Source organism: Protomyctophum bolini (genome assembly GCF_963924005.1).
Source record: "Protomyctophum bolini genome assembly, contig: SCAFFOLD_390, whole genome shotgun sequence".
In the NCBI taxonomy this organism is placed as follows: Eukaryota; Metazoa; Chordata; class Actinopteri; order Myctophiformes; family Myctophidae; genus Protomyctophum; species Protomyctophum bolini.
In genome coordinates this window covers 5,774-32,873 of record NW_027666008.1, presented here as the reverse complement: position 1 = coordinate 32,873, position 27,100 = coordinate 5,774, and the positions used below count along the sequence as shown (strand labels likewise).

The following is a 27,100-nucleotide window of genomic DNA, read 5'->3' as shown; positions in this document are numbered from 1 at the left end:
AATTATTTAGCAGGCAAATTATTTTGCAGGCAAATTATTTTGCAGGCAAATTAGGGTTTTGGCAAATTAGGGTTTTGGCAAATTAGGGTTTTGGCAAATTATTTTGCAGGCAAATTATTTTGCAGGCAAATTATTAGGGTTTTGTCAAATTGTTTTGTCAAATTATTTTGTCAAATTTTACAAAATACTTTTTACAAAATACTTTTTACAAAATACTTTTTACAAAATACTTTTTACAAAATACTTTTTACAAAATACTTTTTACAAAATACTTTTTGTCAAATTATTTTGTCAAATTATTTTGTAAAAAGTATTTTGTAAAAAGTATTTTGTAAAAAGTATTTTGTAAAAAGTGGGAACAAAGTGGGAACAAATTATTTTGCAGGCAAATTATTTAGCAGGCAAATTATTTTGCAGGCAAATTATTTTGCAGGCAAATTAGGGTTTTGGCAAATTAGGGTTTTGGCAAATTATTTTGCAGGCAAATTATTTTGCAGGCAAATTATTTAGCAGGCAAATTATTTTGCAGGCAAATTATTTTGCAGGCAAATTATTTTGCAGGCAAATTAGAGTTTTGGCAAATTAGGGTTTTGGCAAATTAGGGTTTTGGCAAATTATTTAGCAGGCAAATTATTTAGCAGGCAAATTATTTTGCAGGCAAATTATTTTTTATTTTGCAGGCAAATTAGGGTTTTGGCAAATTAGGGTTTTGGCAAATTATTTTGCAGGCAAATTATTTAGCAGGCAAATTATTTGGCAAATTATTTTGCAGGCAAATTGTTTTGCAGGCAAATTGTTTTGCAGGCAAATTATTTAGCAGGCAAATTATTTTGCAGGCAAATTATTTTGCAGGAAAATTATTTTGCAGGAAAATTATTTTGCAGGCAAATTAGGGTTTTGGCAAATTAGGGTTTTGGCAAATTAGGGTTTTGGCAAATTATTTAGCAGGCAAATCATTTTGCAGGCAAATTATTTAGCAGGCAAATTATTTTGCAGGCAAATTATTTAGCAGGCAAATTATTTTGCAGGCAAATTATTTTGCAGGCAAATTATTTTGCAGGCAAATTATTTTGCAGGCAAATTAGGGTTTTGGCAAATTAGGGTTTTGTCAAATTATTTTGTCAAATTATTTTGTAAAAAGTATTTTGTAAAAAGTATTTTGTAAAAAGTATTTTGTAAAAAGTATTTTGTAAAAAGTATTTTGTAAAAAGTATTTTGTAAAAAGTATTTTGTAGAAAGTATTTTGTAAAAAGTATTTTGTAAAAAGTATTTTGTAAAAAGTATTTTGTAAAAAGTGGGAACAAAGTGGGAACAAATTATTTTGCAGGCAAATTATTTAGCAGGCAAATTATTTAGCAGGCAAATTATTTTGCAGGCAAATTAGGGTTTTGGCAAATTATTTTGCAGGCAAATTATTTTGCAGGCAAATTAGGGTTTTGGCAAATTATTTTGCAGGCAAATTATTTAGCAGGCAAATTATTTAGCAGGCAAATTATTTAGCAGGCAAATTATTTTGCAGGCAAATTATTTTGCAGGCAAATTATTTTGCAGGCAAATTAGGGTTTTGGCAAATTAGGGTTTTGGCAAATTAGGGTTTTGGCAAATTATTTTGCAGGCAAATTATTTTGCAGGCAAATTATTTTGCAGGCAAATTAGGGTTTTGGCAAATTAGGGTTTTGTTAAATTATTTAGCAGGCAAATTATTTAGCAGGCAAATTATTTTGCAGGCAAATTATTTTGCAGGCAAATTATTTAGCAGGCAAATTATTTTGCAGGCAAATTATTTTGCAGGCAAATTATTTAGCAGGCAAATTATTTAGCAGGCAAATTATTTTGCAGGCAAATTATTTTGCAGGCAAATTAGGGTTTTGGCAAATTAGGGTTTTGGCAAATTAGGGTTTTGGCAAATTAGGGTTTTGGCAAATTATTTTGCAGGCAAATTATTAGGGTTTTGTCAAATTGTTTTGTCAAATTATTTTGTCAAATTTTACAAAATACTTTTTACAAAATACTTTTTACAAAATACTTTTTACAAAATACTTTTTACAAAATACTTTTTACAAAATACTTTTTACAAAATACTTTTTACAAAATACTTTTTACAAAATACTTTTTACAAAATACTTTTTACAAAACACTTTTTACAAAATACTTTTTACAAAATACTTTTTGTCAAATTATTTTGTCAAATTATTTTGCAGGCAAATTATTTTGCAGGCAAATTATTTTGCAGGCAAATTAGGGTTTTGGCAAATTATTTTGCAGGCAAATTATTTAGCAGGCAAATTATTTTGCAGGCAAATTATTTTGCAGGCAAATTATTTTGCAGGCAAATTATTTTGCAGGCAAATTATTTTGCAGGCAAATTATTTTGCAGGCAAATTATTTTGCAGGCAAATTATTTTGCAGGCAAATTAGAGTTTTGGCAAATTAGGGTTTTGGCAAATTAGGGTTTTGGCAAATTATTTAGCAGGCAAATTATTTAGCAGGCAAATTATTTTGCAGGCAAATTATTTTGCAGGCAAATTAGGGTTTTGGCAAATTAGGGTTTTGGCAAATTAGGGTTTTGGCAAATTATTTTGCAGGCAAATTATTTAGCAGGCAAATTATTTGGCAGGCAAATTATTTTGTCAAATTTTTTGTCAAATTTGACAAAATACTTTTTACAAAATACTTTTTACAAAATACTTTTTACAAAATACTTTTTACAAAATACTTTTTACAAAATACTTTTTACAAAATACTTTTTACAAAATACTTTTTACAAAATATTTTACAAAATACTTTACAAAATACTTTTTGTCAAATACTTTTTGTCAAATTATTTTGTCAAATTTTTGTCAAATTATTTTGTCAAATTATTTTGTCAAATTATTTTGTCAAATTATTTTGTCAAATTATTTTGTCAAATTATTTTGTCAAATTATTTTGGGGGGCAAATTATTTTGCAGGCAAATTATTTTGCAGGCAAATTAGGGTTTTGGCAAATTAGGGTTTTGGCAAATTAGGGTTTTGGCAAATTATTTTGCAGGCAAATTATTTTGCAGGCAAATTATTTTGCAGGCAAATTAGGGTTTTGGCAAATTATTTTGCAGGCAAATTATTTTGCAGGCAAATTATTTTGCAGGCAAATTGTTTTGCAGGCAAATTGTTTTGCAGGCAAATTATTTAGCAGGCAAATTATTTTGCAGGCAAATTATTTTGCAGGAAAATTATTTTGCAGGAAAATTATTTTGCAGGCAAATTAGGGTTTTGGCAAATTAGGGTTTTGGCAAATTAGGGTTTTGGCAAATTAGGGTTTTGGCAAATTATTTAGCAGGCAAATCATTTTGCAGGCAAATTATTTAGCAGGCAAATTATTTTGCAGGCAAATTATTTAGCAGGCAAATTATTTTGCAGGCAAATTATTTAGCAGGCAAATTATTTTGCAGGCAAATTATTTTGCAGGCAAATTAGGGTTTTGGCAAATTAGGGTTTTGTCAAATTATTTTGTCAAATTATTTTGTAAAAAGTATTTTGTAAAAAGTATTTTGTAAAAAGTATTTTGTAAAAAGTATTTTGTAAAAAGTATTTTGTAAAAAGTATTTTGTAAAAAGTATTTTGTAAAAAGTGGGAACAAAGTGGGAACAAATTATTTTGCAGGCAAATTATTTAGCAGGCAAATTATTTAGCAGGCAAATTATTTTGCAGGCAAATTAGGGTTTTGGCAAATTATTTTGCAGGCAAATTATTTTGCAGGCAAATTAGGGTTTTGGCAAATTATTTTGCAGGCAAATTATTTAGCAGGCAAATTATTTAGCAGGCAAATTATTTAGCAGGCAAATTATTTAGCAGGCAAATTATTTTGCAGGCAAATTATTTTGCAGGCAAATTATTTTGCAGGCAAATTAGGGTTTTGGCAAATTAGGGTTTTGGCAAATTAGGGTTTTGGCAAATTATTTTGCAGGCAAATTATTTTGCAGGCAAATTATTTTGCAGGCAAATTAGGGTTTTGGCAAATTAGGGTTTTGGCAAATTATTTAGCAGGCAAATTATTTAGCAGGCAAATTATTTTGCAGGCAAATTATTTTGCAGGCAAATTATTTAGCAGGCAAATTATTTTGCAGGCAAATTATTTTGCAGGCAAATTATTTAGCAGGCAAATTATTTTGCAGGCAAATATTTTGCAGGCAAATTATTTTGCAGGCAAATTAGGGTTTTGGCAAATTAGGGTTTTGGCAAATTAGGGTTTTGGCAAATTATTTTGCAGGCAAATTATTTTGCAGGCAAATTATTAGGGTTTTGTCAAATTGTTTTGTCAAATTGTTTTGTCAAATTATTTTGTCAAATTTTACAAAATACTTTTTACAAAATACTTTTTACAAAATACTTTTTACAAAATACTTTTTACAAAATACTTTTTACAAAACACTTTTTACAAAATACTTTTTACAAAATACTTTTTGTCAAATTATTTTGTCAAATTATTTTGCAGGCAAATTATTTTGCAGGCAAATTATTTTGCAGGCAAATTAGGGTTTTGGCAAATTATTTTGCAGGCAAATTATTTTGCAGGCAAATTATTTTGCAGGCAAATTAGGGTTTTGGCAAATTATTTTGCAGGCAAATTATTTAGCAGGCAAATTATTTAGCAGGCAAATTATTTAGCAGGCAAATTATTTTGCAGGCAAATTATTTTGCAGGCAAATTAGGGTTTTGGCAAATTAGGGTTTTGGCAAATTATTTAGCAGGCAAATTATTTTGCAGGCAAATTATTTTGCAGGCAAATTATTTTGCAGGCAAATTAGGGTTTTGGCAAATTAGGGTTTTGGCAAATTATTTAGCAGGCAAATTATTTAGCAGGCAAATTATTTAGCAGGCAAATTATTTAGCAGGCAAATTATTTTGCAGGCAAATTATTTTGTCAATTTTTTTGTCAAATTTGACAAAATACTTTTTACAAAATACTTTTTACAACTTTTTACAAAATACTTTTTACAAAATACTTTTTACAAAATACTTTTTACAAAATACTTTTTACAAAATACTTTTTACAAAATACTTTTTACAAAATACTTTTTACAAAATACTTTTTGTCAAATACTTTTTGTCAAATTATTTTGTCAAATTATTTTGTCAAATTATTTTGGGGGGCAAATTATTTTGCAGGCGAATTATTTAGCAGGCAAATTATTTTGCAGGCAAATTATTTTGCAGGCAAATTATTTTGCAGGCAAATTAGGGTTTTGGCAAATTAGGGTTTTGGCAAATTATTTTGCAGGCAAATTATTTTGCAGGCAAATTATTTTGCAGGCAAATTATTAGGGTTTTGTCAAATTGTTTTGTCAAATTATTTTGTCAAATTTGACAAAATACTTTTTACAAAATACTTTTTACAAAATACTTTTTACAAAATACTTTTTACAAAATACTTTTTACAAAATACTTTTTACAAAATACTTTTTACAAAATACTTTTTGTCAAATACTTTTTGTCAAATTATTTTGTCAAATTATTTTGGGGGGCAAATTATTTTGCAGGCGAATTATTTAGCAGGCAAATTATTTTGCAGGCAAATTATTTTGCAGGCAAATTAGGGTTTTGGCAAATTAGGGTTTTGGCAAATTATTTTGCAGGCAAATTATTTTGCAGGCAAATTATTTTGCAGGCAAATTATTTTGCAGGCAAATTATTCTGCAGGCAAATTATTTTGTCAAATTTGACAGAATACTTTTTACAAAATACTTTTTACAAAATACTTTTTACAAAATACTTTTTACAAAATATTTTACAAAATACTTTTTACAAAATACTTTTTACAAAATACTTTTTGTCAAATACTTTTTGTCAAATACTTTTTGTCAAATTATTTTGTCAAATTATTTTGTAATTTGACAAAATAATTTGACAAAATAATTTGACAAAAAGTATTTGACAAAAAGTATTTTGTAAAAAGTATTTTGTAAAATATTTTGTATTTGTCAAATTATTTTGTCAAATTATTTTGTCAAATTATTTTGTCAAATTATTTTGTCAAATTATTTTGGGGGGCAAATTATTTTGCAGGCAAATTAGGGTTTTGGCAAATTAGGGTTTTGGCAAATTAGGGTTTTGGCAAATTATTTTGCAGGCAAATTATTTTGCCGGCAAATAATTTTGCAGGCAAATTAGGGTTTTGGCAAATTATTTTGCAGGCAAATTATTTTGCAGGCAAATTGTTTTGCAGGCAAATTGTTTTGCAGGCAAATTGTTTTGCAGGCAAATTATTTAGCAGGCAAATTATTTAGCAGGAAAATTATTTTGCAGGAAAATTATTTTGCAGGAAAATTATTTTGCAGGCAAATTAGGGTTTTGGCAAATTAGGGTTTTGGCAAATTATTTAGCAGGCAAATCATTTTGCAGGCAAATTATTTTGCAGGCAAATTATTTTGCAGGCAAATTATTTTGCAGGCAAATTAGGGTTTTGGCAAATTATTTTGCAGGCAAATTATTTTGCAGGCAAATTATTTTGCAGGCAAATTGTTTTGCAGGCAAATTATTTAGCAGGCAAATTATTTTGCAGGCAAATTATTTTGCAGGAAAATTATTTTGCAGGAAAATTATTTTGCAGGAAAATTATTTTGCAGGCAAATTAGGGTTTTGGCAAATTAGGGTTTTGGCAAATTATTTAGCAGGCAAATCATTTTGCAGGCAAATTATTTAGCAGGCAAATTATTTTGCAGGCAAATTATTTAGCAGGCAAATTATTTTGCAGGCAAATTATTTTGCAGGCAAATTATTTTGCAGGCAAATTATTTTGCAGGCAAATTAGGGTTTTGGCAAATTAGGGTTTTGGCAAATTATTTAGCAGGCAAATTATTTAGCAGGCAAATTATTTTGCAGGCAAATTAGGGTTTTGGCAAATTAGGGTTTTGGCAAATTATTTAGCAGGCAAATTATTTAGCAGGCAAATTATTTTGCAGGCAAATTATTTTGCAGGCAAATTATTTTGTCAATTTTTTTGTCAAATTTGACAAAATACTTTTTACAAAATACTTTTTACAAAATACTTTTTACAAAATACTTTTTACAAAATACTTTTTACAAAATACTTTTTACAAAATACTTTTTACAAAATACTTTTTACAAAATATTTTACAAAATACTTTTTACAAAATACTTTTTGTCAAATACTTTTTGTCAAATTATTTTGTCAAATTATTTTGTCAAATTATTTTGTCAAATTATTTTGTCAAATTATTTTGTCAAATTATTTTGGGGGGCAAATTATTTTGCAGGCAAATTATTTTGCAGGCAAATTAGGGTTTTGGCAAATTAGGGTTTTGGCAAATTAGGGTTTTGGCAAATTAGGGTTTTGGCAAATTATTTAGCAGGCAAATCATTTTGCAGGCAAATTATTTAGCAGGCAAATTATTTAGCAGGCAAATTATTTTGCAGGCAAATTATTTTGCAGGCAAATTATTTTGCAGGCAAATTAGGGTTTTGTCAAATTATTTTGTCAAATTATTTTGTAAAAAGTATTTTGTAAAAAGTATTTTGTAAAAAGTATTTTGTAAAAAGTATTTTGTAAAAAGTATTTTGTAAAAAGTATTTTGTAAAAAGTATTTTGTAAAAAGTATTTTGTAAAAAGTATTTTGTAAAAAGTATTTTGTAAAAAGTGGGAACAAAGTGGGAACAAATTATTTTGCAGGCAAATTATTTAGCAGGCAAATTATTTAGCAGGCAAATTATTTTGCAGGCAAATTAGGGTTTTGGCAAATTATTTTGCAGGCAAATTATTTTGCAGGCAAATTATTTTGCAGGCAAATTAGGGTTTTGGCAAATTATTTTGCAGGCAAATTATTTAGCAGGCAAATTATTTAGCAGGCAAATTATTTTGCAGGCAAATTATTTTGCAGGCAAATTATTTTGCAGGCAAATTAGGGTTTTGGCAAATTAGGGTTTTGGCAAATTAGGGTTTTGTCAAATTGTTTTGTCAAATTATTTTGTCAAATTTTACAAAATACTTTTTACAAAATACTTATTTTGTAAAAAGTATTTTGTAAAAAGTATTTTGTAAAAAGTATTTTGTAAAAAGTATTTTGTAAAAAGTATTTTGTAAAAAGTATTTTGTAAAAAGTGGGAACAAAGTGGGAACAAATTATTTTGCAGGCAAATTAGGGTTTTGGCAAATTAGGGTTTTGGCAAATTATTTAGCAGGCAAATTATTTAGCAGGCAAATTATTTAGCAGGCAAATTATTTAGCAGGCAAATTATTTTGCAGGCAAATTAGGGTTTTGGCAAATTAGGGTTTTGGCAAATTAGGGTTTTGGCAAAATAAGTGTTTTTACAAAATACTTTTTACAAAATACTTTTTACAAAATACTTTTTACAAAATACTTTTTACAAAATACTTTTCACAAAATACTTTTCACAAAATACTTTTTACAAAATACTTTTTGTCAAATTATTTTGTCAAATTATTTTGTCAAATTATTTTGTAAAAAGTATTTTGTAAAAAGTATTTTGTAAAAAGTGGGAACAAAGTGGGAACAAATTATTTTGCAGGCAAATTAGGGTTTTGGCAAATTAGGGTTTTGGCAAATTATTTTGCAGGCAAATTATTTAGCAGGCAAATTATTTAGCAGGCAAATTATTTAGCAGGCAAATTATTTTGCAGGCAAATTAGGGTTTTGGCAAATTAGGGTTTTGGCAAATTAGGGTTTTGGCAAATTATTTAGCAGGCAAATTATTTTGCAGGCAAATTATTTTGCAGGCAAATTAGGGTTTTGGCAAATTAGGGTTTTGGCAAATTATTTAGCAGGCAAATTATTTAGCAGGCAAATTATTTTGCAGGCAAATTATTTTGCAGGCAAATTATTTTGCAGGCAAATTATTTTGTCAATTTTTTTGTCAAATTTGACAAAATACTTTTTACAAAATACTTTTTACAAAATACTTTTTACAAAATACTTTTTACAAAATACTTTTTACAAAATATTTTACAAAATACTTTTTACAAAATACTTTTTGTCAAATACTTTTTGTCAAATTATTTTGTCAAATTATTTTGTCAAATTATTTTGTCAAATTATTTTGTCAAATTATTTTGTCAAATTATTTTGTCAAATTATTTTGTCAAATTATTTTGTCAAATTATTTTGTCAAATTATTTTGTCAAATTATTTTGTCAAATTATTTTGTCAAATTATTTTGGGGGGCAAATTATTTTGCAGGCAAATTATTTTGCAGGCAAATTATTTTGCAGGTCAAATTATTTTGTCAAATTATTTTGCAGGCAAATTATTTTGCAGGCAAATTATTTTGCAGGCAAATTATTTTGCAGGCAAATTATTTTGCAGGCAAATTATTTTGAAGGCAAATTATTTAGCAGGCAAATTATTTTGCAGGCAAATTATTTTGCAGGCAAATTATTTTGCAGGCAAATTAGGGTTTTGGCAAATTAGGGTTTTGGCAAATTATTTAGCAGGCAAATTATTTTGCAGGCAAATTAGGGTTTTGGCAAATTAGGGTTTTGGCAAATTATTTTGCAGGCAAATTTTGCAGGCAAATTATTTAGCAGGCAAATTATTTTGTCAAATTTTTTGTCAAATTTGACAAAATACTTTTTACAAAATACTTTTTACAAAATACTTTTTACAAAATACTTTTTACAAAATACTTTTTACAAAATACTTTTTACAAAATACTTTTTACAAAATATTTTACAAAATACTTTTGTCAAAATACTTTTGTCAAATTATTTTGTCAAATTATTTTGCAGGCAAATTAGGGTTTTGGCAAATTAGGGTTTTGGCAAATTATTTAGCAGGCAAATTATTTTGCAGGCAAATTATTTTGCAGGCAAATTAGGGTTTTGGCAAATTAGGGTTTTGGCAAATTATTTAGCAGGCAAATTATTTAGCAGGCAAATTATTTTGCAGGCAAATTATTTTGCAGGCAAATTATTTTGCAGGCAAATTATTTTGCAGGCAAATTATTTTGTCAATTTTTTTGTCAAATTTGACAAAATACTTTTTACAAAATACTTTTTACAAAATACTTTTTACAAAATACTTTTTACAAAATACTTTTTACAAAATACTTTTTACAAAATACTTTTTACAAAATACTTTTTACAAAATACTTTTTTACAAAATACTTTTTACAAAATACTTTTTACAAAATATTTTACAAAATACTTTTTACAAAATACTTTTTGTCAAATACTTTTTGTCAAATAATTTTGTCAAATTATTTTGTCAAATTATTTTGTCAAATTATTTTGTCAAATTATTTTGTCAAATTATTTTGTCAAATTATTTTGTCAAATTATTTTGTCAAATTATTTTGTCAAATTATTTTGTCAAATTATTTTGTCAAATTATTTTGTCAAATTATTTTGGGGGGCAAATTATTTTGCAGGCAAATTATTTTGCAGGCAAATTATTTTGCAGGCAAATTATTTTGCAGGCAAATTATTTTGAAGGCAAATTATTTAGCAGGCAAATTATTTTGCAGGCAAATTATTTTGCAGGCAAATTATTTTGCAGGCAAATTAGGGTTTTGGCAAATTAGGGTTTTGGCAAATTATTTAGCAGGCAAATTATTTTGCAGGCAAATTAGGGTTTTGGCAAATTAGGGTTTTGGCAAATTATTTTGCAGGCAAATTTTGCAGGCAAATTATTTTGCAGGCAAATTATTTTGTCAAATTTTTTGTCAAATTTGACAAAATACTTTTTACAAAATACTTTTTACAAAATACTTTTTACAAAATACTTTTTACAAAATACTTTTTACAAAATACTTTTTACAAAATACTTTTTACAAAATACTTTTTACAAAATACTTTACAAAATATTTTACAAAATACTTTTGTCAAATTATTTTGTCAAATTATTTTGTCAAATTATTTTGCAGGCAAATTAGGGTTTTGGCAAATTAGGGTTTTGGCAAATTATTTTGCAGGCAAATTATTTTGCAGGCAAATTATTTTGCAGGCAAATTAGGGTTTTGGCAAATTATTTTGCAGGCAAATTATTTAGCAGGCAAATTATTTTGCAGGCAAATTGTTTTGCAGGCAAATTGTTTTGCAGGCAAATTATTTAGCAGGCAAATTATTTTGCAGGCAAATTATTTTGCAGGCAAATTATTTTGCAGGCAAATTAGGGTTTTGGCAAATTAGGGTTTTGGCAAATTAGGGTTTTGGCAAATTATTTTGCAGGCTTAGGGTTTTGTCAAATTGTTTTGTCAAATTATTTTGTCAAATTTTACAAAATACTTTTTACAAAATACTTTTTACAAAATACTTTTTACAAAATACTTTTTACAAAATACTTTTTACAAAATACTTTTTACAAAATACTTTTTACAAAATACTTTTTACAAAATACTTTTTACAAAATACTTTTCACAAAATACTTTTCACAAAATACGTTTTACAAAATACTTTTTGTCAAATTATTTTGTCAAATTATTTTGTCAAATTATTTTGTAAAAAGTATTTTGTAAAAAGTATTTTGTAAAAAGTATTTTGTAAAAAGTGGGAACAAAGTGGGAACAAATTATTTTGCAGGCAAATTATTTAGCAGGCAAATTATTTTGCAGGCAAATTATTTTGCAGGCAAATTAGGGTTTTGGCAAATTAGGGTTTTGGCAAATTATTTTGCAGGCAAATTATTTTGCAGGCAAATTATTTAGCAGGCAAATTATTTAGCAGGCAAATTGTTTTGCAGGCAAATTGTTTTGCAGGCAAATTGTTTTGCAGGCAAATTGTTTTGCAGGCAAATTATTTAGCAGGCAAATTAGGGTTTTGGCAAATTATTTTGCAGGCAAATTATTTTGCAGGCAAATTATTTTGCAGGCAAATTATTTTTCAGGCAAATTATTTTGCAGGCAAATTAGGGTTTTGGCAAATTAGGGTTTTGGCAAATTAGGGTTTTGGCAAATTAGGGTTTTGGCAAATTATTTTGCAGGCAAATTATTTTGCAGGCAAATTATTTTGCAGGCAAATTAGGGTTTTGGCAAATTATTTTGCAGGCAAATTATTTTGCAGGCAAATTATTTTGCAGGCAAATTATTTTGCAGGCAAATTATTTTGCAGGCAAATTATTTTGCAGGCAAATTATTTTGCAGGCAAATTAGGGTTTTGGCAAATTAGGGTTTTGGCAAATTAGGGTTTTGGCAAATTATTTAGCAGGCAAATCATTTTGCAGGCAAATTATTTAGCAGGCAAATTATTTTGCAGGCAAATTATTTAGCAGGCAAATTATTTTGCAGGCAAATTATTTTGCAGGCAAATTATTTTGCAGGCAAATTAGGGTTTTGGCAAATTATTTAGCAGGCAAATCATTTTGCAGGCAAATTATTTAGCAGGCAAATTATTTTGCAGGCAAATTATTTAGCAGGCAAATTATTTTGCAGGCAAATTATTTTGCAGGCAAATTATTTTGCAGGCAAATTAGGGTTTTGGCAAATTATTTTGCAGGCAAATTATTTTGCAGGCAAATTATTTAGCAGGCAAATTATTTTGCAGGCAAATTATTTTGCAGGCAAATTATTTTGCAGGCAAATTATTTGGCAGGCAAATTATTTTGTCAAATCTTTTGTCAAATTTGACAAAATACTTTTTACAAAATACTTTTTACAAAATACTTTTTACAAAATACTTTTTACAAAATACTTTTTACAAAATACTTTTTGTCAAATACTTTTTGTCAAATTATTTTTGTCAAATTATTTTGTCAAATTATTTTGTCAAATTATTTTGTCAAATTATTTTGTCAAATTAGGGTTTTGGCAAATTAGGGTTTTGGCAAATTAGGGTTTTGGCAAAATATTTAGCAGGCAAATTATTTTGCAGGCAAATTATTTTGCAGGCAAATTATTTAGCAGGCAAATTATTTTGCAGGCAAATTAGGGTTTTGGCAAATTAGGGTTTTGGCAAATTAGGGTTTTGGCAAATTATTTTGCAGGCAAATTATTTTGCAGGCAAATTATTAGGGTTTTGTCAAATTGTTTTGTCAAATTATTTTGTCAAATTTTACAAAATACTTTTTACAAAATACTTTTTACAAAATACTTTTTACAAAATACTTTTTACAAAATACTTTTTACAAAATACTTTTTACAAAATACTTTTTACAAAATACTTTTTACAAAATACTTTTTACAAAATACTTTTTACAAAATACTTTTTACAAAATACTTTTTACAAAATACTTTTTACAAAATACTTTTCACAAAATACTTTTTACAAAATACTTTTTACAAAATACTTTTTGTCAAATTATTTTGTCAAATTATTTTGCAGGCAAATTATTTTGCAGGCAAATTAGGGTTTTGGCAAATTATTTTGCAGGCAAATTATTTTGCAGGCAAATTATTTTGCAGGCAAATTAGGGTTTTGGCAAATTATTTAGCAGGCAAATTATTTAGCAGGCAAATTATTTAGCAGGCAAATTATTTAGCAGGCAAATTATTTTGCAGGCAAATTATTTTGCAGGCAAATTAGGGTTTTGGCAAATTAGGGTTTTGGCAAATTAGGGTTTTGGCAAATTATTTAGCAGGCAAATTATTTTGCAGGCAAATTATTTTGCAGGCAAATTATTTTGCAGGCAAATTAGGGTTTTGGCAAATTAGGGTTTTGGCAAATTATTTAGCAGGCAAATTATTTAGCAGGCAAATTATTTTGCAGGCAAATTATTTTGCAGGCAAATTTTTTTGTCAATTTTTTTGTCAAATTTGACAAAATACTTTTTACAAAATACTTTTTACAAAATACTTTTTACAAAATACTTTTTACAAAATACTTTTTACAAAATACTTTTTACAAAATACTTTTTACAAAATACTTTTTAAAAAATACTTTTTACAAAATACTTTTTACAAAATACTTTTTGTCAAATACTTTTTGTCAAATTATTTTGTCAAATTATTTTGTCAAATTATTTTGTCAAATTATTTTGTCAAATTATTTTGTCAAATTATTTTGTCAAATTATTTTGTCAAATTATTTTGGGGGGCAAATTATTTTGCAGGCAAATTATTTAGCAGGCAAATTATTTTGCAGGCAAATTATTTTGCAGGCAAATTATTTTGCAGGCAAATTAGGGTTTTGGCAAATTAGGGTTTTGGCAAATTAGGGTTTTGGCAAATTATTTTGCAGGCAAATTATTTTGCAGGCAAATTATTAGGGTTTTGTCAAATTGTTTTGTCAAATTATTTTGTCAAATTATTTTGTCAAATTATTTTGTCAAATTTTACAAAATACTTTTTACAAAATACTTTTAACAAAATACTTTTAACAAAATACTTTTTACAAAATACTTTTCACAAAATACTTTTCACAAAATACTTTTTACAAAATACTTTTTTACAAAATACTTTTTGTCAAATTATTTTGTAAAAAGTATTTTGTAAAAAGTATTTTGTAAAAAGTATTTTGTAAAAAGTATTTTGTAAAAAGTATTTTGTAAAAAGTATTTTGTAAAAAGTATTTTGTAAAAAGTATTTTGTAAAAAGTATTTTGTAAAAAGTATTTTGTAAAAAGTATTTTGTAAAAAGTATTTTGTAAAAAGTGGGAACAAAGTGGGAACAAATTATTTTGCAGGCAAATTATTTAGCAGGCAAATTATTTTGCAGGCAAATTATTTTGCAGGCAAATTAGGGTTTTGGCAAATTATTTTGCAGGCAAATTAGGGTTTTGGCAAATTATTTTGCAGGCAAATTATTTAGCAGGCAAATTATTTAGCAGGCAAATCATTTTGCAGGCAAATTATTTAGCAGGCAAATTATTTTGCAGGCAAATTATTTAGCAGGCAAATTATTTTGCAGGCAAATTATTTTGCAGGCAAATTATTTTGCAGGCAAATTAGGGTTTTGGCAAATTATTTTGCAGGCAAATTATTTTGCAGGCAAATTATTTTGCAGGCAAATTATTTTGCAGGCAAATTGTTTTGCAGGCAAATTGTTTTGCAGGCAAATTATTTAGCAGGCAAATTATTTTGCAGGCAAATTATTTTGCAGGCAAATTATTTTGCAGGAAAATTAGGGTTTTGGCAAATTAGGGTTTTGGCAAATTAGGGTTTTGGCAAATTATTTAGCAGGCAAATCATTTTGCAGGCAAATTATTTTGCAGGCAATTTATTTTGCAGGCAAATTAGGGTTTTGGCAAATTAGGGTTTTGGCAAATTAGGGTTTTGGCAAATTATTTAGCAGGCAAATCATTTTGCAGGCAAATTATTTAGCAGGCAAATTATTTTGCAGGCAAATTATTTAGCAGGCAAATTATTTTGCAGGCAAATTATTTTGCAGGCAAATTATTTTGCAGGCAAATTATTTTGCAGGCAAATTAGGGTTTTGGCAAATTAGGGTTTTGGCAAATTAGGGTTTTGGCAAATTATTTAGCAGGCAAATTATTTTGCAGGCAAATTATTTTGCAGGCAAATTAGGGTTTTGGCAAATTAGGGTTTTGGCAAATTATTTAGCAGGCAAATTATTTTGCAGGCAAATTATTTTGTCAATTTTTTTGTCAAATTTGACAAAATACTTTTTACAAAATACTTTTTACAAAATACTTTTTACAAAATACTTTTTACAAAATACTTTTTACAAAATACTTTTTACAAAATACTTTTTACAAAATATTTTACAAAATACTTTTTACAAAATACTTTTTGTCAAATACTTTTTGTCAAATTATTTTGTCAAATTATTTTGTCAAATTATTTTGTCAAATTATTTTGTCAAATTATTTTGTCAAATTATTTTGTCAAATTATTTTGTCAAATTATTTTGTCAAATTATTTTGGGGGGCAAATTATTTTGCAGGCAAATTATTTTGCAGGCAAATTATTTTGCAGGCAAATTATTTTGCAGGCAAATTAGGGTTTTGGCAAATTAGGGTTTTGGCAAATTAGGGTTTTGGCAAATTATTTAGCAGGCAAATCATTTTGCAGGCAAATTATTTAGCAGGCAAATTATTTTGCAGGCAAATTATTTAGCAGGCAAATTATTTTGCAGGCAAATTATTTAGCAGGCAAATTATTTTGAAGGCAAATTATTTTGCAGGCAAATTAGGGTTTTGGCAAATTAGGGTTTTGGCAAATTAGGGTTTTGGCAAATTATTTTGCAGGCAAATTATTTTGCAGGCAAATTATTAGGGTTTTGTCAAATTGTTTTGTCAAATTATTTTGTCAAATTTTACAAAATACTTTTTACAAAATACTTTTTACAAAATACTTTTTACAAAATACTTTTTACAAAATACTTTTTACAAAATACTTTTTACAAAATACTTTTTACAAAATACTTTTTACAAAATACTTTTTACAAAATACTTTTTACAAAATACTTTTTACAAAATACTTTTTACAAAATACTTTACAAAATACTTTACAAAATACTTTACAAAATACTTTACAAAATACTTTTCGCAAAATACTTTTTGTCAAATTATTTTGTCAAATTATTTTGTAAAAAGTATTTTGTAAAAAGTATTTTGTAAAAAGTATTTTGTAAAAAGTATTTTGTAAAAAGTATTTTGTAAAAAGTATTTTGTAAAAAGTGGGAACAAAGTGGGAACAAATTATTTTGCAGGCAAATTATTTTGCAGGCAAATTATTTTGCAGGCAAATTATTTTGTCAAATTATTTTGTCAAATTTTACAAAATACTTTTTACAAAATACTTTTTACAAAATACTTTTTACAAAATACTTTTTACAAAATACTTTTTACAAAATACTTTTTACAAAATACTTTTTACAAAATACTTTTTACAAAATACTTTTTACAAAATACTTTTTACAAAATACTTTTTACAAAATACTTTTTACAAAATACTTTTTGTCAAATTATTTTGTCAAATTATTTTGTCAAATTATTTTGTAAAAAGTATTTTGTAAAAAGTATTTTGTTAAAAGTATTTTGTTAAAAGTATTTTGTAAAAAGTATTTTGTAAAAAGTGGGAACAAAGTGGGAACAAATTATTTTGCAGGCAAATTATTTAGCAGGCAAATTATTTTGCAGGCAAATTATTTTGCAGGCAAATTATTTTGCAGGAAAATTATTTTGCAGGCAAATTAGGGTTTTGTCAAATTAGGGTTTTGTCAAATTAGGGTTTTGTCAAATTAGGGTTTTGTCAAATTAGGGTTTTGTCAAATTAGGGTTTTGTCAAATTAGGGTTTTGTCAAATTAGGGTTTTGTCAAATTAGGGTTTTGTCAAATTAGGGTTTTGTCAAATTAGGGTTTTGTCAAATTAGGGTTTTGTCAAATTAGGGTTTTGTCAAATTAGGGTTTTGTCAAATTATTTTGTCAAATTATTTTGTCAAATTATTTTGTCAAATTATTTTGTCAAATTATTTTGTCAAATTATTTTGTCAAATTATTTTGTCAAATTATTTTGTCAAATTATTTTGTCAAATTATTTTGTCAAATTATTTTGTCAAATTATTTTGTCAAATTATTTTGTCAAATTATTTATATTATAATATAATACTTTTTACAAAATACTTTTTACAAAATACTTTTTACAAAATACTTTTTACAAAATACTTTTTACAAAATACTTTTTAAAAAATACTTTTTACAAAATACTTTTTACAAAATACTTTTTACAAAATACTTTTTACAAAATACTTTTTACAAAATACTTTTTACAAAATACTTTTTACAAAATACTTTTTACAAAATACTTTTTGTCAAATACTTTTTGTCAAATACTTTTTGTCAAATACTTTTTGACAAAAAGTCATTTTGTCAAATTATTTTGTCAAATTATTTTGTCAAATTATTTTGTCAAATTATTTTGTCAAATTATTTTGTCAAATTATTTATATTATAATATAATACTTTTTACAAAATACTTTTTACAAAATACTTTTTACAAAATACTTTTTACAAAATACTTTTTACAAAATACTTTTTACAAAATACTTTTTACAAAATACTTTTTACAAAATACTTTGTCAAATTATTTTGTCAAATTATTTTGTCAAATTATTTTGTCAAATTATTTTGTCAAATTATTTTGCAGGCAAATTATTTTGCAGGCAAATTATTTTGCAGGCAAATTATTTTGCAGGCAAATTAGGGTTTTGGCAAATTAGGGTTTTGGCAAATTAGGGTTTTGGCAAATTATTTTGCAGGCAAATTATTTTGCAGGCAAATTATTTTGCAGGCAAATTATTTTGTCAAATTTTTTGTCAAATTTGACAAAATACTTTTTACAAAATACTTTTTACAAAATACTTTTTACAAAATACTTTTTACAAAATACTTTTTACAAAATACTTTTTGTCAAATACTTTTTGTCAAATACTTTTTGTCAAATACTTTTTGTCAAATACTTTTTGTCAAATACTTTTTGTCAAATTATTTTGTCAAATTATTTTGTCAAATTATTTTGTCAAATTATTTTGTCAAATTATTTTGTATTTTGTCAAATTATTTTGTATTTTGTCAAATTATTTTGTATTTTGTCAAATTATTTTGTATTTTGTCAAATTATTTTGTATTTTGTCAAATTATTTTGTATTTTGTCAAATTATTTTGTATTTTGTCAAATTATTTTGTATTTTGTCAAATTATTTTGTATTTTGTCAAATTATTTTGTCAAATTATTTTGTCAAATTATTTTGTCAAATTATTTTGTCAAATTATTTTGTCAAATTATTTTGTCAAATTATTTTGTCAAATTATTTTGTCAAATTATTTTGTCAAATTATTTTGTCAAATTATTTTGTCAAATTATTTTGTCAAATTATTTTGTCAAATTATTTTGTCAAATTATTTTGTCAAATTATTTTGTCAAATTATTTTGTCAAATTATTTTGTCAAATTATTTTGTCAAATTATTTTGTCAAATTATTTTGTCAAATTATTTTGTCAAATTATTTTGTCAAATTATTTTGTCAAATTATTTTGTCAAATTATTTTGTCAAATTATTTTGTCAAATTATTTTGTCAAATTATTTTGTCAAATTATTTTGTCAAATTATTTTGTCAAATTATTTTGTCAAATTATTTTGTCAAATTATTTTGTCAAATTATTTTGTCAAATTATTTTGTCAAATTATTTTGTCAAATTATTTTGTCAAATTATTTTGTCAAATTATTTTGTCAAATTATTTTGTCAAATTATTTTGTCAAATTATTTTGTCAAATTATTTTGTCAACTTTTGACACTTTTGGTTGTTGAGAAACAGCTCCTAAAACATTATTTGACACTTTTGGTTGTTGAGAAACAGCTCCTAAAACATTATTTGACACTTTTGGTTGTTGAGAAACAGCTCATAAAACATTATTTGACACTTTTGGTTCAATTTCCCCGCCCATACGCATCAAGTCTACCGAAGTATCAGGTGAGAATGTGACCTAAATCTCCTAGAGAGAGAGAGAAGCTCACCGTCTAAGCAATACACCTGCAGCACCATGTTAGCCTTCTTCCTATTGGCCGTCCACTCCAGCAGGGACAGCGGGTAGGTCCGTGCGGTCTCGAGGGCGGGGCCTGCACTCAACTGGGACTTCTGATTGGCCTGGATGAGTCTGTGTTGCAGCAGCGCCTGGCAACCAACGGGGGCATGGTCAGACACAAACCTGTAGAGACACAGGTCAAGGGTCAAGGGAAGCATTAGATTTATTCAGTAGTTAAGTAAGGTCAAGTAGATCATTATGATGCCTTTGAATGTCCTCACTCATTGCATGCCATATTTGTTACTTACCGCATACAGTGTTACAAGACACACACACACTACAACAGACACACACACACACACACACACACACACACACCACAACAGACGACAAACACACACACACACACACACACACACACACAATACAATAGAACACAACAAGTATAATATAATAACAAAACAAAGACACAACCTCAAGACCTAAGCCGAAAAAATAGCCCCCATAAGCCGAGTAAGGAAGCTGCCATTTCCATTCACGAAAATATATTAAAAAAAATATCCTTATAAGATGCTAAGCAACAAGCTATATTATGCTTAGATGATTAAAATAAATGTGCGCGACTGTAAAGACGAAACGGAAGTGGGGAGGAGGCTCCACTTCCGCTTTATCGCTTACTCATGAATAGCTCTTCCGTTGCTCCAGACTGTATGACGGAAGCATTTGGAAATTTGCGAGAGGCAACCGCCTGGTAACGTGAGACGAGTGTCATTAGTAGGAAGTAGAGATGGGACTCGATTAAAAAAAAAAATCTAATTAATCAGAGGCTTTGTAGTTAATTAATCTAGATTAATCGCATTTTAATCGCATATCAAAATTCAACCTGAGAACAGCGAGAAACCTTTTTTAATGTTTTTTGATATCCCAGTGAATCAATGAATTAGTGACTACAGGATACCACTCATTTTCAACATTTTACTGTCATTAATATACCTGTTGTGGAAATAATAATAAAAAGTCACCCCATTCTGTGTTGCCTAGAACTGGAGGTCTGAAAAAAAAATAGTAACAGTAACAAGTACATCTCAGTGACATCACAAAGCTGTACTTACTTCATATTGTTACTGTTTTTTGTCAGACCTCCAGTTCTAGGCAACACAAAATGGGGTGACTTTTTATTATTTCCAGTTTTCAGGTGAAAAAAAAGGTGCGATTAATTTATCTGTAGTTAATCGCAATAATTTTTTCTGTAGTTAATTAATCTAAATTAATCGCAATTAGTCCCAGCCCTAATAGGAAGAGTTATTCAGTCTGTGTGCCCGCGGCACGCATGCATGCGCGCCGTAACACTCACTTCAGCAGGTGTTTCTCCAGCTTGGGCGACGGTGCGAAGGCGCAGGCGCAGGCCAGCAGCAGCAGCCAGCCCCGGTCGGCGTTGTGGGGGTTGAAGTTCCGCCACACCTGATTGGCCACCTGGGACATGATCTCGTCCCTCAAGCCCGGCGAGGAGAGGCCGCGCTGGATGATGTAGTTCCCGAACAGGTTCTCGGGAGCGCCGTTCAGGTGGGGGTCGCCCATGAACCTCAACACCTACAGGGAAAGGAAAAGAAAGGTACTATGTTTACCCAGGGTAACTGGACTAAGGAAAGGAAAGGTACTATGTTTACCCAGGGTAACTGGACTAAGGAAAGGAAAGATACTATGTTTACCCAGGGTAACTGGACTAAGGAAAGGAAAGGTACTATGTTTACCCAGGGTAACTGGACTAAGGAAAGGAAAGGTACTATGTTTACCCAGGGTAACCGGACTAAGGAAAGGAAAGGTACTATGTTTACCCAGGGTAACTGGACTAAGGAAAGGAAAGGTACTATGTTTACCCAGGGTAACTGGACTAAGGAAAGGAAAGGTACTATGTTTACCCAGGGTAACTGGACTAAAGAAAGGAAAGGTACTATGTTTACCCAGGGTAACTGGACTAAGGAAAGGAAAGGTACTATGTTTACCCAGGGTAACTGGACTAAGGAAAGGAAAGGTACTATGTTTACCCAGGGTAACCAGACTAAGGAAAGGAAATGTACTATGTTTACCCAGGGTAACTGGACTAAGAAAAGGAAATGTACTATGTTTACCCAGGGTAACTGGACTAAGGAAAGGAAAGGTACTATCGTAGATAATGTTGTGGGGGAGTTTTGCCAGTCCTTGTTATTTCACCGTGCTTGGGTGAGATGAGGCTCGTTTAATTACTGTACTGTCTTTGGCGCCTGATTTTCAACAGCGGAAGCCATAAAGGTCTTATCTTGGTGTAAGACTGGCCAATATAGAGGGTATGCGTGTGACATCATCATCCTACATACATCCAAACAGAAAAGTCCTGTGTGGTTGCATTAAGTGGAAACCGAGCTACACTTCCTAACCATCTGTCCATTGTACCAAGACATCAGAGACACATACTTCCCACAGATTACAACCACACACGGAGATTTTGAAAACATGACCAATGACAAAATACTCCCATATCTGCTGGGCTGAAGTACAACAATGTGCAAACACAGCAGCAAGATTTGTGAGTTGCTGTGATAGGAGAAGGATATCAAATGGAACACAACCACCCTAAAGACTAATCATTGTGTATATTCCTGCACTATACCTGCATTGAGTGATCTTGGTACACAGAAGTTGATCTATTGATGATTCTGACCTTCAAAGTACATAATTTTTGTTTTGATTGTATTGCTGTATTGTTGTATTGTTCTTTCTGCTTTGGCAATGTAAACGTATGTTTTCTCATGCCAATAAAGCCCTTTGAATTGAATTGCATTAAACAAGGTTAAACTCACTTTGCAACTCACCCTGCCACTCGATTTGACACTCAAACTATGCATGATGAACTGAGTGGGGTGGGGGTAGGGAACTGTGACGGACATTGTGTATTTTGTTTGTTTAACTGTATGTAATGTGTTTTATTTTCGTTTTATTTTTCGTTTTGTCATTATTTATTTATTTTTGTTCTGTATTTATTGTCAAAACATTTTGTGATGAGATTTTGTTTGTATTTGTGCTGCCATGGGGATGTGGGGGGGGGTAAAAAATATATGTCAATTGTTTTGAATATACTTATTTGTACTGTAAAGAAATTGAATAAACATATGTTTAAAAAAATATATATGCATGATGTGCATACCCTCTATATAGCTTCATGATGAATGCCAGGCTTATTTCAAACGTTTGCACAGCTCATCCACAGCTGATGTTAGACTCTAACCTCAATGAATCTAAACAGAGTCAACAAATCAGGCTTTGTATCTGTAACTCTTTTAGAAGATGACAAACATAACGGGGTCAAGGGACAGGTTCACAGACGAAACAAAGGCCTTTTGGAACACTAGTTCACAAGAGGAGGAAGTGAGAGCACAGATGAGGTCCCACCATGATGAAAAGTCCCAGGGCTTCTTCTCGGAGGTCCTCGTCTATCCGGGTCAGTGGCGCCTCAATAGGAACCATCAGCATTCCAAACTTTGGTTCCTACATGGATAGGGAGAGGTACAAGAGGAGGTACATCTTATTAACCGTACACCCAAATAGAGCGTCAGCAAAATCAAGGTCATCTAACTGTGTCCAAGGTGTCCACTGGATGCCATTTGACCTGGCCCTTCTTTCCCACACTCACCACCAAATGCAAGAGAAAACCAACATAGAAGGCACTAGAAGGATATGTTAGTGTACTATAATATGGTGTAACGGACCCTGAAGTAGGCCTGTGCGTAGCGGTAGAAGGGTGTTCTATAATAAGGTGTAACGGACCCTGAAGTAGGCCTGTGCGTAGCGGTAGAAGGATATGTTAGTGCACTATAATAAGGTGTAACGGACCCTGAAGTAGGCCTGTGCGTAGCGGTAGAAGGGTGTTCTATAATAAGGTGTAACGGACCCTGAAGTAGGGCTGTGCGTAGCGGTAGAAGGGTGTTCTATAATAAGGTGTAACGGACCCTGAAGTAGGCCTGTGCATAGCGGTAGAAGGATATGTTAGTGTACTATAATAAGGTGTAACGGACCCTGAAGTAGGCCTGTGCGTAGCGGTAGAAGGGTGTTCTATAATAAGGTGTAACGGACCCTGAAGTAGGCCTGTGCGTAGCGGTAGAAGGGTGTTCTATAATAAGGTGTAACGGACCCTGAAGTAGGCCTGTGCGTAGCGGTAGAAGGATATGTTAGTGTACTATAATAAGGTGTAACGGACCCTGAAGTAGGCCTGTGCGTAGCGGTAGAAGGGTGTACTATAATAAGGTGTAACGGACCCTGAAGTAGGCCTGTGCGTAGCGGTAGAAGGGTGTTCTATAATAAGGTGTAACGGACCCTGAAGTAGGCCTGTGCGTAGCGGTAGAAGGGTGTTCTATAATAAGGTGTAACGGACCCTGAAGTAGGCCTGTGCGTAGCGGTAGAAGGGTGTTCTATAATAAGGTGTAACGGACCCTGAAAGTAGGCCTGTGCGTAGCGGTAGAAGGGGTAGTTGTTGATGTCCAGAGGCAGAGTGTGCTGAGCCTCCTCCCTGATGTGAGGAGCCTGGAGCATGGCCAGGCAGTCAGAATGCAACACCTTACCACCTGGAGAGAGAGAGGGAGGGGGGAGAGAGAGAGGGAGAGAGAGAGTGGGGGGGAGAGAGAGAGAGGGAGAGAGAGAGAGAGAGAGGGAGGGAGGGAGAGGGAGAGAGAGAGAGAGAGAGAGAGAGAGAGAGAGAGGGAGAGAGAGAGAGAGAGAGTGGGGGGGAGAGAGAGAGACATTACTTCCGAATTATTTTAATCTGAAGGTTTTATTCTGAATGAAAAGCCCTCATGATGTAACCGCGGCCACTGACTTAGTGCGGTCTGCAGTAAGGCTCCCAGCTCGGCAGGAATCACCAGGTGTGTGACATTCACCACCTCTCTCTTCATCAGCTCCTGGAAGAGAGAGAGAGAGAACATCAATGTGTGTGTGTGTGTGTGTGTGTGTGTGTGTGTGTGTGTGTGTGTGTGTGTGTGTGTGTGTGTGTGTGTGTGTGTGTGTGTGTGTGTGTGCGTGCCTGAAAGTGTGTGAGTCCCTGTTTTTGTAAGAAAAAGGGAGGTTATTTTCCATTTCCAGCAAAATCCTGAGAACACTGTGTCCATCATGACCTGCTTTGGCACACTGTCAGTCAGTATAGAACAATAAAAACATCATTACTGTACATAGAATACACAAATGCATTACAGAACAATTTCAAATGCATCCCCAGTAGCAGTGATGATGGGCTGTAGGGATTAGGTGGTACGGTAGAGCTATTTAAAGATGGAGTGCCGTGATTCCATACAGGGCAGGCTATAGGGTTAGGTACGGCAGTGACGACATGTATCTTGTCTTTTGGTTTAGTTTAGCTTCCATGTGTTGGTCTGTGTATGTATGCACAGATGACACAAGTATTAGGGTTTAGCTTCCATCTGTTGGTCTGTGTATGTATGTACAGTATTTACAGTATGCACAGATGACACAAAGGTTTGATCCTTACCCTGTCTCTTCGCCTGCGGTCATCCCAACGCACCTGTAAACAGCAAACAACAATTTAAAATAACTGTAACATCACTGTAGAAGAACTATCGTGAACCCCAAAAAATGGCCCTTGGATAAGCACAAGTAAGGAAAGCTAGGCTGTATGTTGCTTTGAAAACCGGCATTGAATCATCGTGTTTACTGTTGTTTCTTATGGTCAAAAGGGAGAATTGGTGGAAGAGGGTTGAGGTACTGTATATGCAACATTTTAAAATCTCCTTCAAAAGGGATCTTTTCCCTTTTTTGCTTATATATGATGAATTCCTGTTCTGTTCTTTAACTACATAGAAGTGTCTATTTGTATGTCTGTATATGTTTTGATGAATTGAACAATGTTGACCCTGTTGTAAACAAGTGTAATGCTTAATTGGGTCGTCCACTCACAGTTAACAGTCTCTGTATTGAGTTTGTGCTTGAAATGTACTGTAATTCTACAAACTGTTAATACATATTTCAATCAATCAATAAAAACCTCGTTGGTGTTGTGGACATTTTAAAGTCTATTTGGGCATTGTGAGCACCCAAGACAGTTTTTAAGTTGTTTCATTCAGTATTCATTTGATATTAAATTCCTCTATAAACCCATTGTAACTTCAAACTCCATTTTAACCATGTTAGATTCATTGAAAACAGGCCTTCTAATGAGTGTTTTTTTCAATTACTTTTTTCATGTATTTTTAATAAAGCTTTTCTTTAATAGGAAAGGGATAAAGTCTGATAAAAGGAATATCAAATATCTAATTGAAACAAGAAATGTATAAACGGTGTGGCCGTGCTCTCAAAAGCCTGAGTAGGCCTAATATGATCAAATGACCCCGAGCATGTTTGAAAGTGAAATATCCAGTTAATAAAAGGATCAAAATAGCGTACTGTACTGTACTGTACTGTACCTTGCAGTATCTTTTGCGGTTGACATACATGTTGACCGTTGAACGGAACTGGATCAGACTCTGTCTCATAATGGCATAGCGCCTCCTGGAGGAGGAACACAACATGACATGGATAATATTATATAATGGCATAGCGCCTCCTGGAGGAGGTCAAACACAACATGACATGGATAATATTATTAGCTGTAGCCTAAATTAAGCTATAAAATGCAAACCTTATGACAAAATAAATATTGATAAGTTGCTGGTTTGACAGGAGAGTATTTCCTGTGCATGAAAGATGTACATATTTTCATTAATTATAAAAAAAAAAAAATCACACCCGTGTGAACTGAGTGGTGCCATGGACGTGGTGTTGGGTGCCTGCACATATGCACACATGGCATCAACGCATGGTGTTGTGTGCAGGCACACTACACTTTGTCTTTCTTTTTGCGAACGCAGTGAGCACTAACTATGAGACCTAGCAGAACATGTCTGTCTGTCTGTGTGTCTGTCTGTCTGTCACGCTGTAACACCACCAAAAATATGAATTATGATCGAAAATCTTTGTTACAATGAAACTGAATGGATGTGTTTTTTTTAATGGCAACTGTTCCATTTTGGCAGAGTCAGACGATCCGCGATGTCAACACCAGTCACTCCTCCCAGTCTCCCCCAGTCATGAAGCCTTCTACCCGGGCATAATTTCCTCTTTACGTCCCCTGTCTGTCTGGGACCACCAGAGCTCCAATAGCTATAGCAATTTACACAATCTAAATAAATAAGCATATAGAAACTATTTCACATTAACAATGTTGGTAAAACTAAGATATTTGAGGGGAAATATATAATTTATATCCACAAATAAAATATTATCATTGATTAACTCCATTCCTCTAGTCTCCATCCCTTTAGTTTCCATGAACATTGTAATTGAATGAATGTCATATCTGCAGTATGCACTGTTAGTCATGCACTTTTCAGGGAGAGTAGGGCAGACCATGATACGATCATGGTCATGATGTACATTGTTTTGTTACTAAAAATAAAATTAGACATTTTTCATATTAAAACTAAATATATGTCTGTATTGCATGTTCAAACCTAAAATGTATTTGACTAAGACTAAGACTATATAGTGCTTCTTTGTTTTAGTTTTCCGCCAGCTGGTAAAAAACACTGTTCATGTCAATGAAAGTTACATTCCGAGGTGTTTAATATTAAAACAAACGTCTTGTAACAAACACTAGCAGCGTGCTTGTTTGGGCGTGTCAGTGACTGTGTGTGGTGGTGGTGTGCAAGA

The 27,100-nt window shown here is 30.5% G+C and overlaps 1 protein-coding gene across 1 annotated transcript in view; it reads right to left on the bottom strand.

Moving 5' to 3' along the window:
• LOC308312103 (unconventional myosin-XV-like) overlaps positions 1-26,826 on the bottom strand; it is a gene marked incomplete at both ends in the record, with an annotated part of 33,491 nt that extends 6,665 nt beyond the window's left edge. The window contains 8 exons of the mRNA XM_080794501.1: positions 19,365-19,555; positions 20,727-20,962; positions 22,799-22,894; positions 23,720-23,967; positions 24,219-24,300; positions 24,885-24,917; positions 25,816-25,900; positions 26,798-26,826. Coding sequence (XP_080650627.1) covers positions 19,365-19,555; positions 20,727-20,962; positions 22,799-22,894; positions 23,720-23,967; positions 24,219-24,300; positions 24,885-24,917; positions 25,816-25,900; positions 26,798-26,826 — 1,000 coding nt within the window. The remainder of the gene's footprint in view (positions 1-19,364; positions 19,556-20,726; positions 20,963-22,798; positions 22,895-23,719; positions 23,968-24,218; positions 24,301-24,884; positions 24,918-25,815; positions 25,901-26,797) is intronic.
• Between the last annotated feature and the right edge of the window lie 274 nt (positions 26,827-27,100).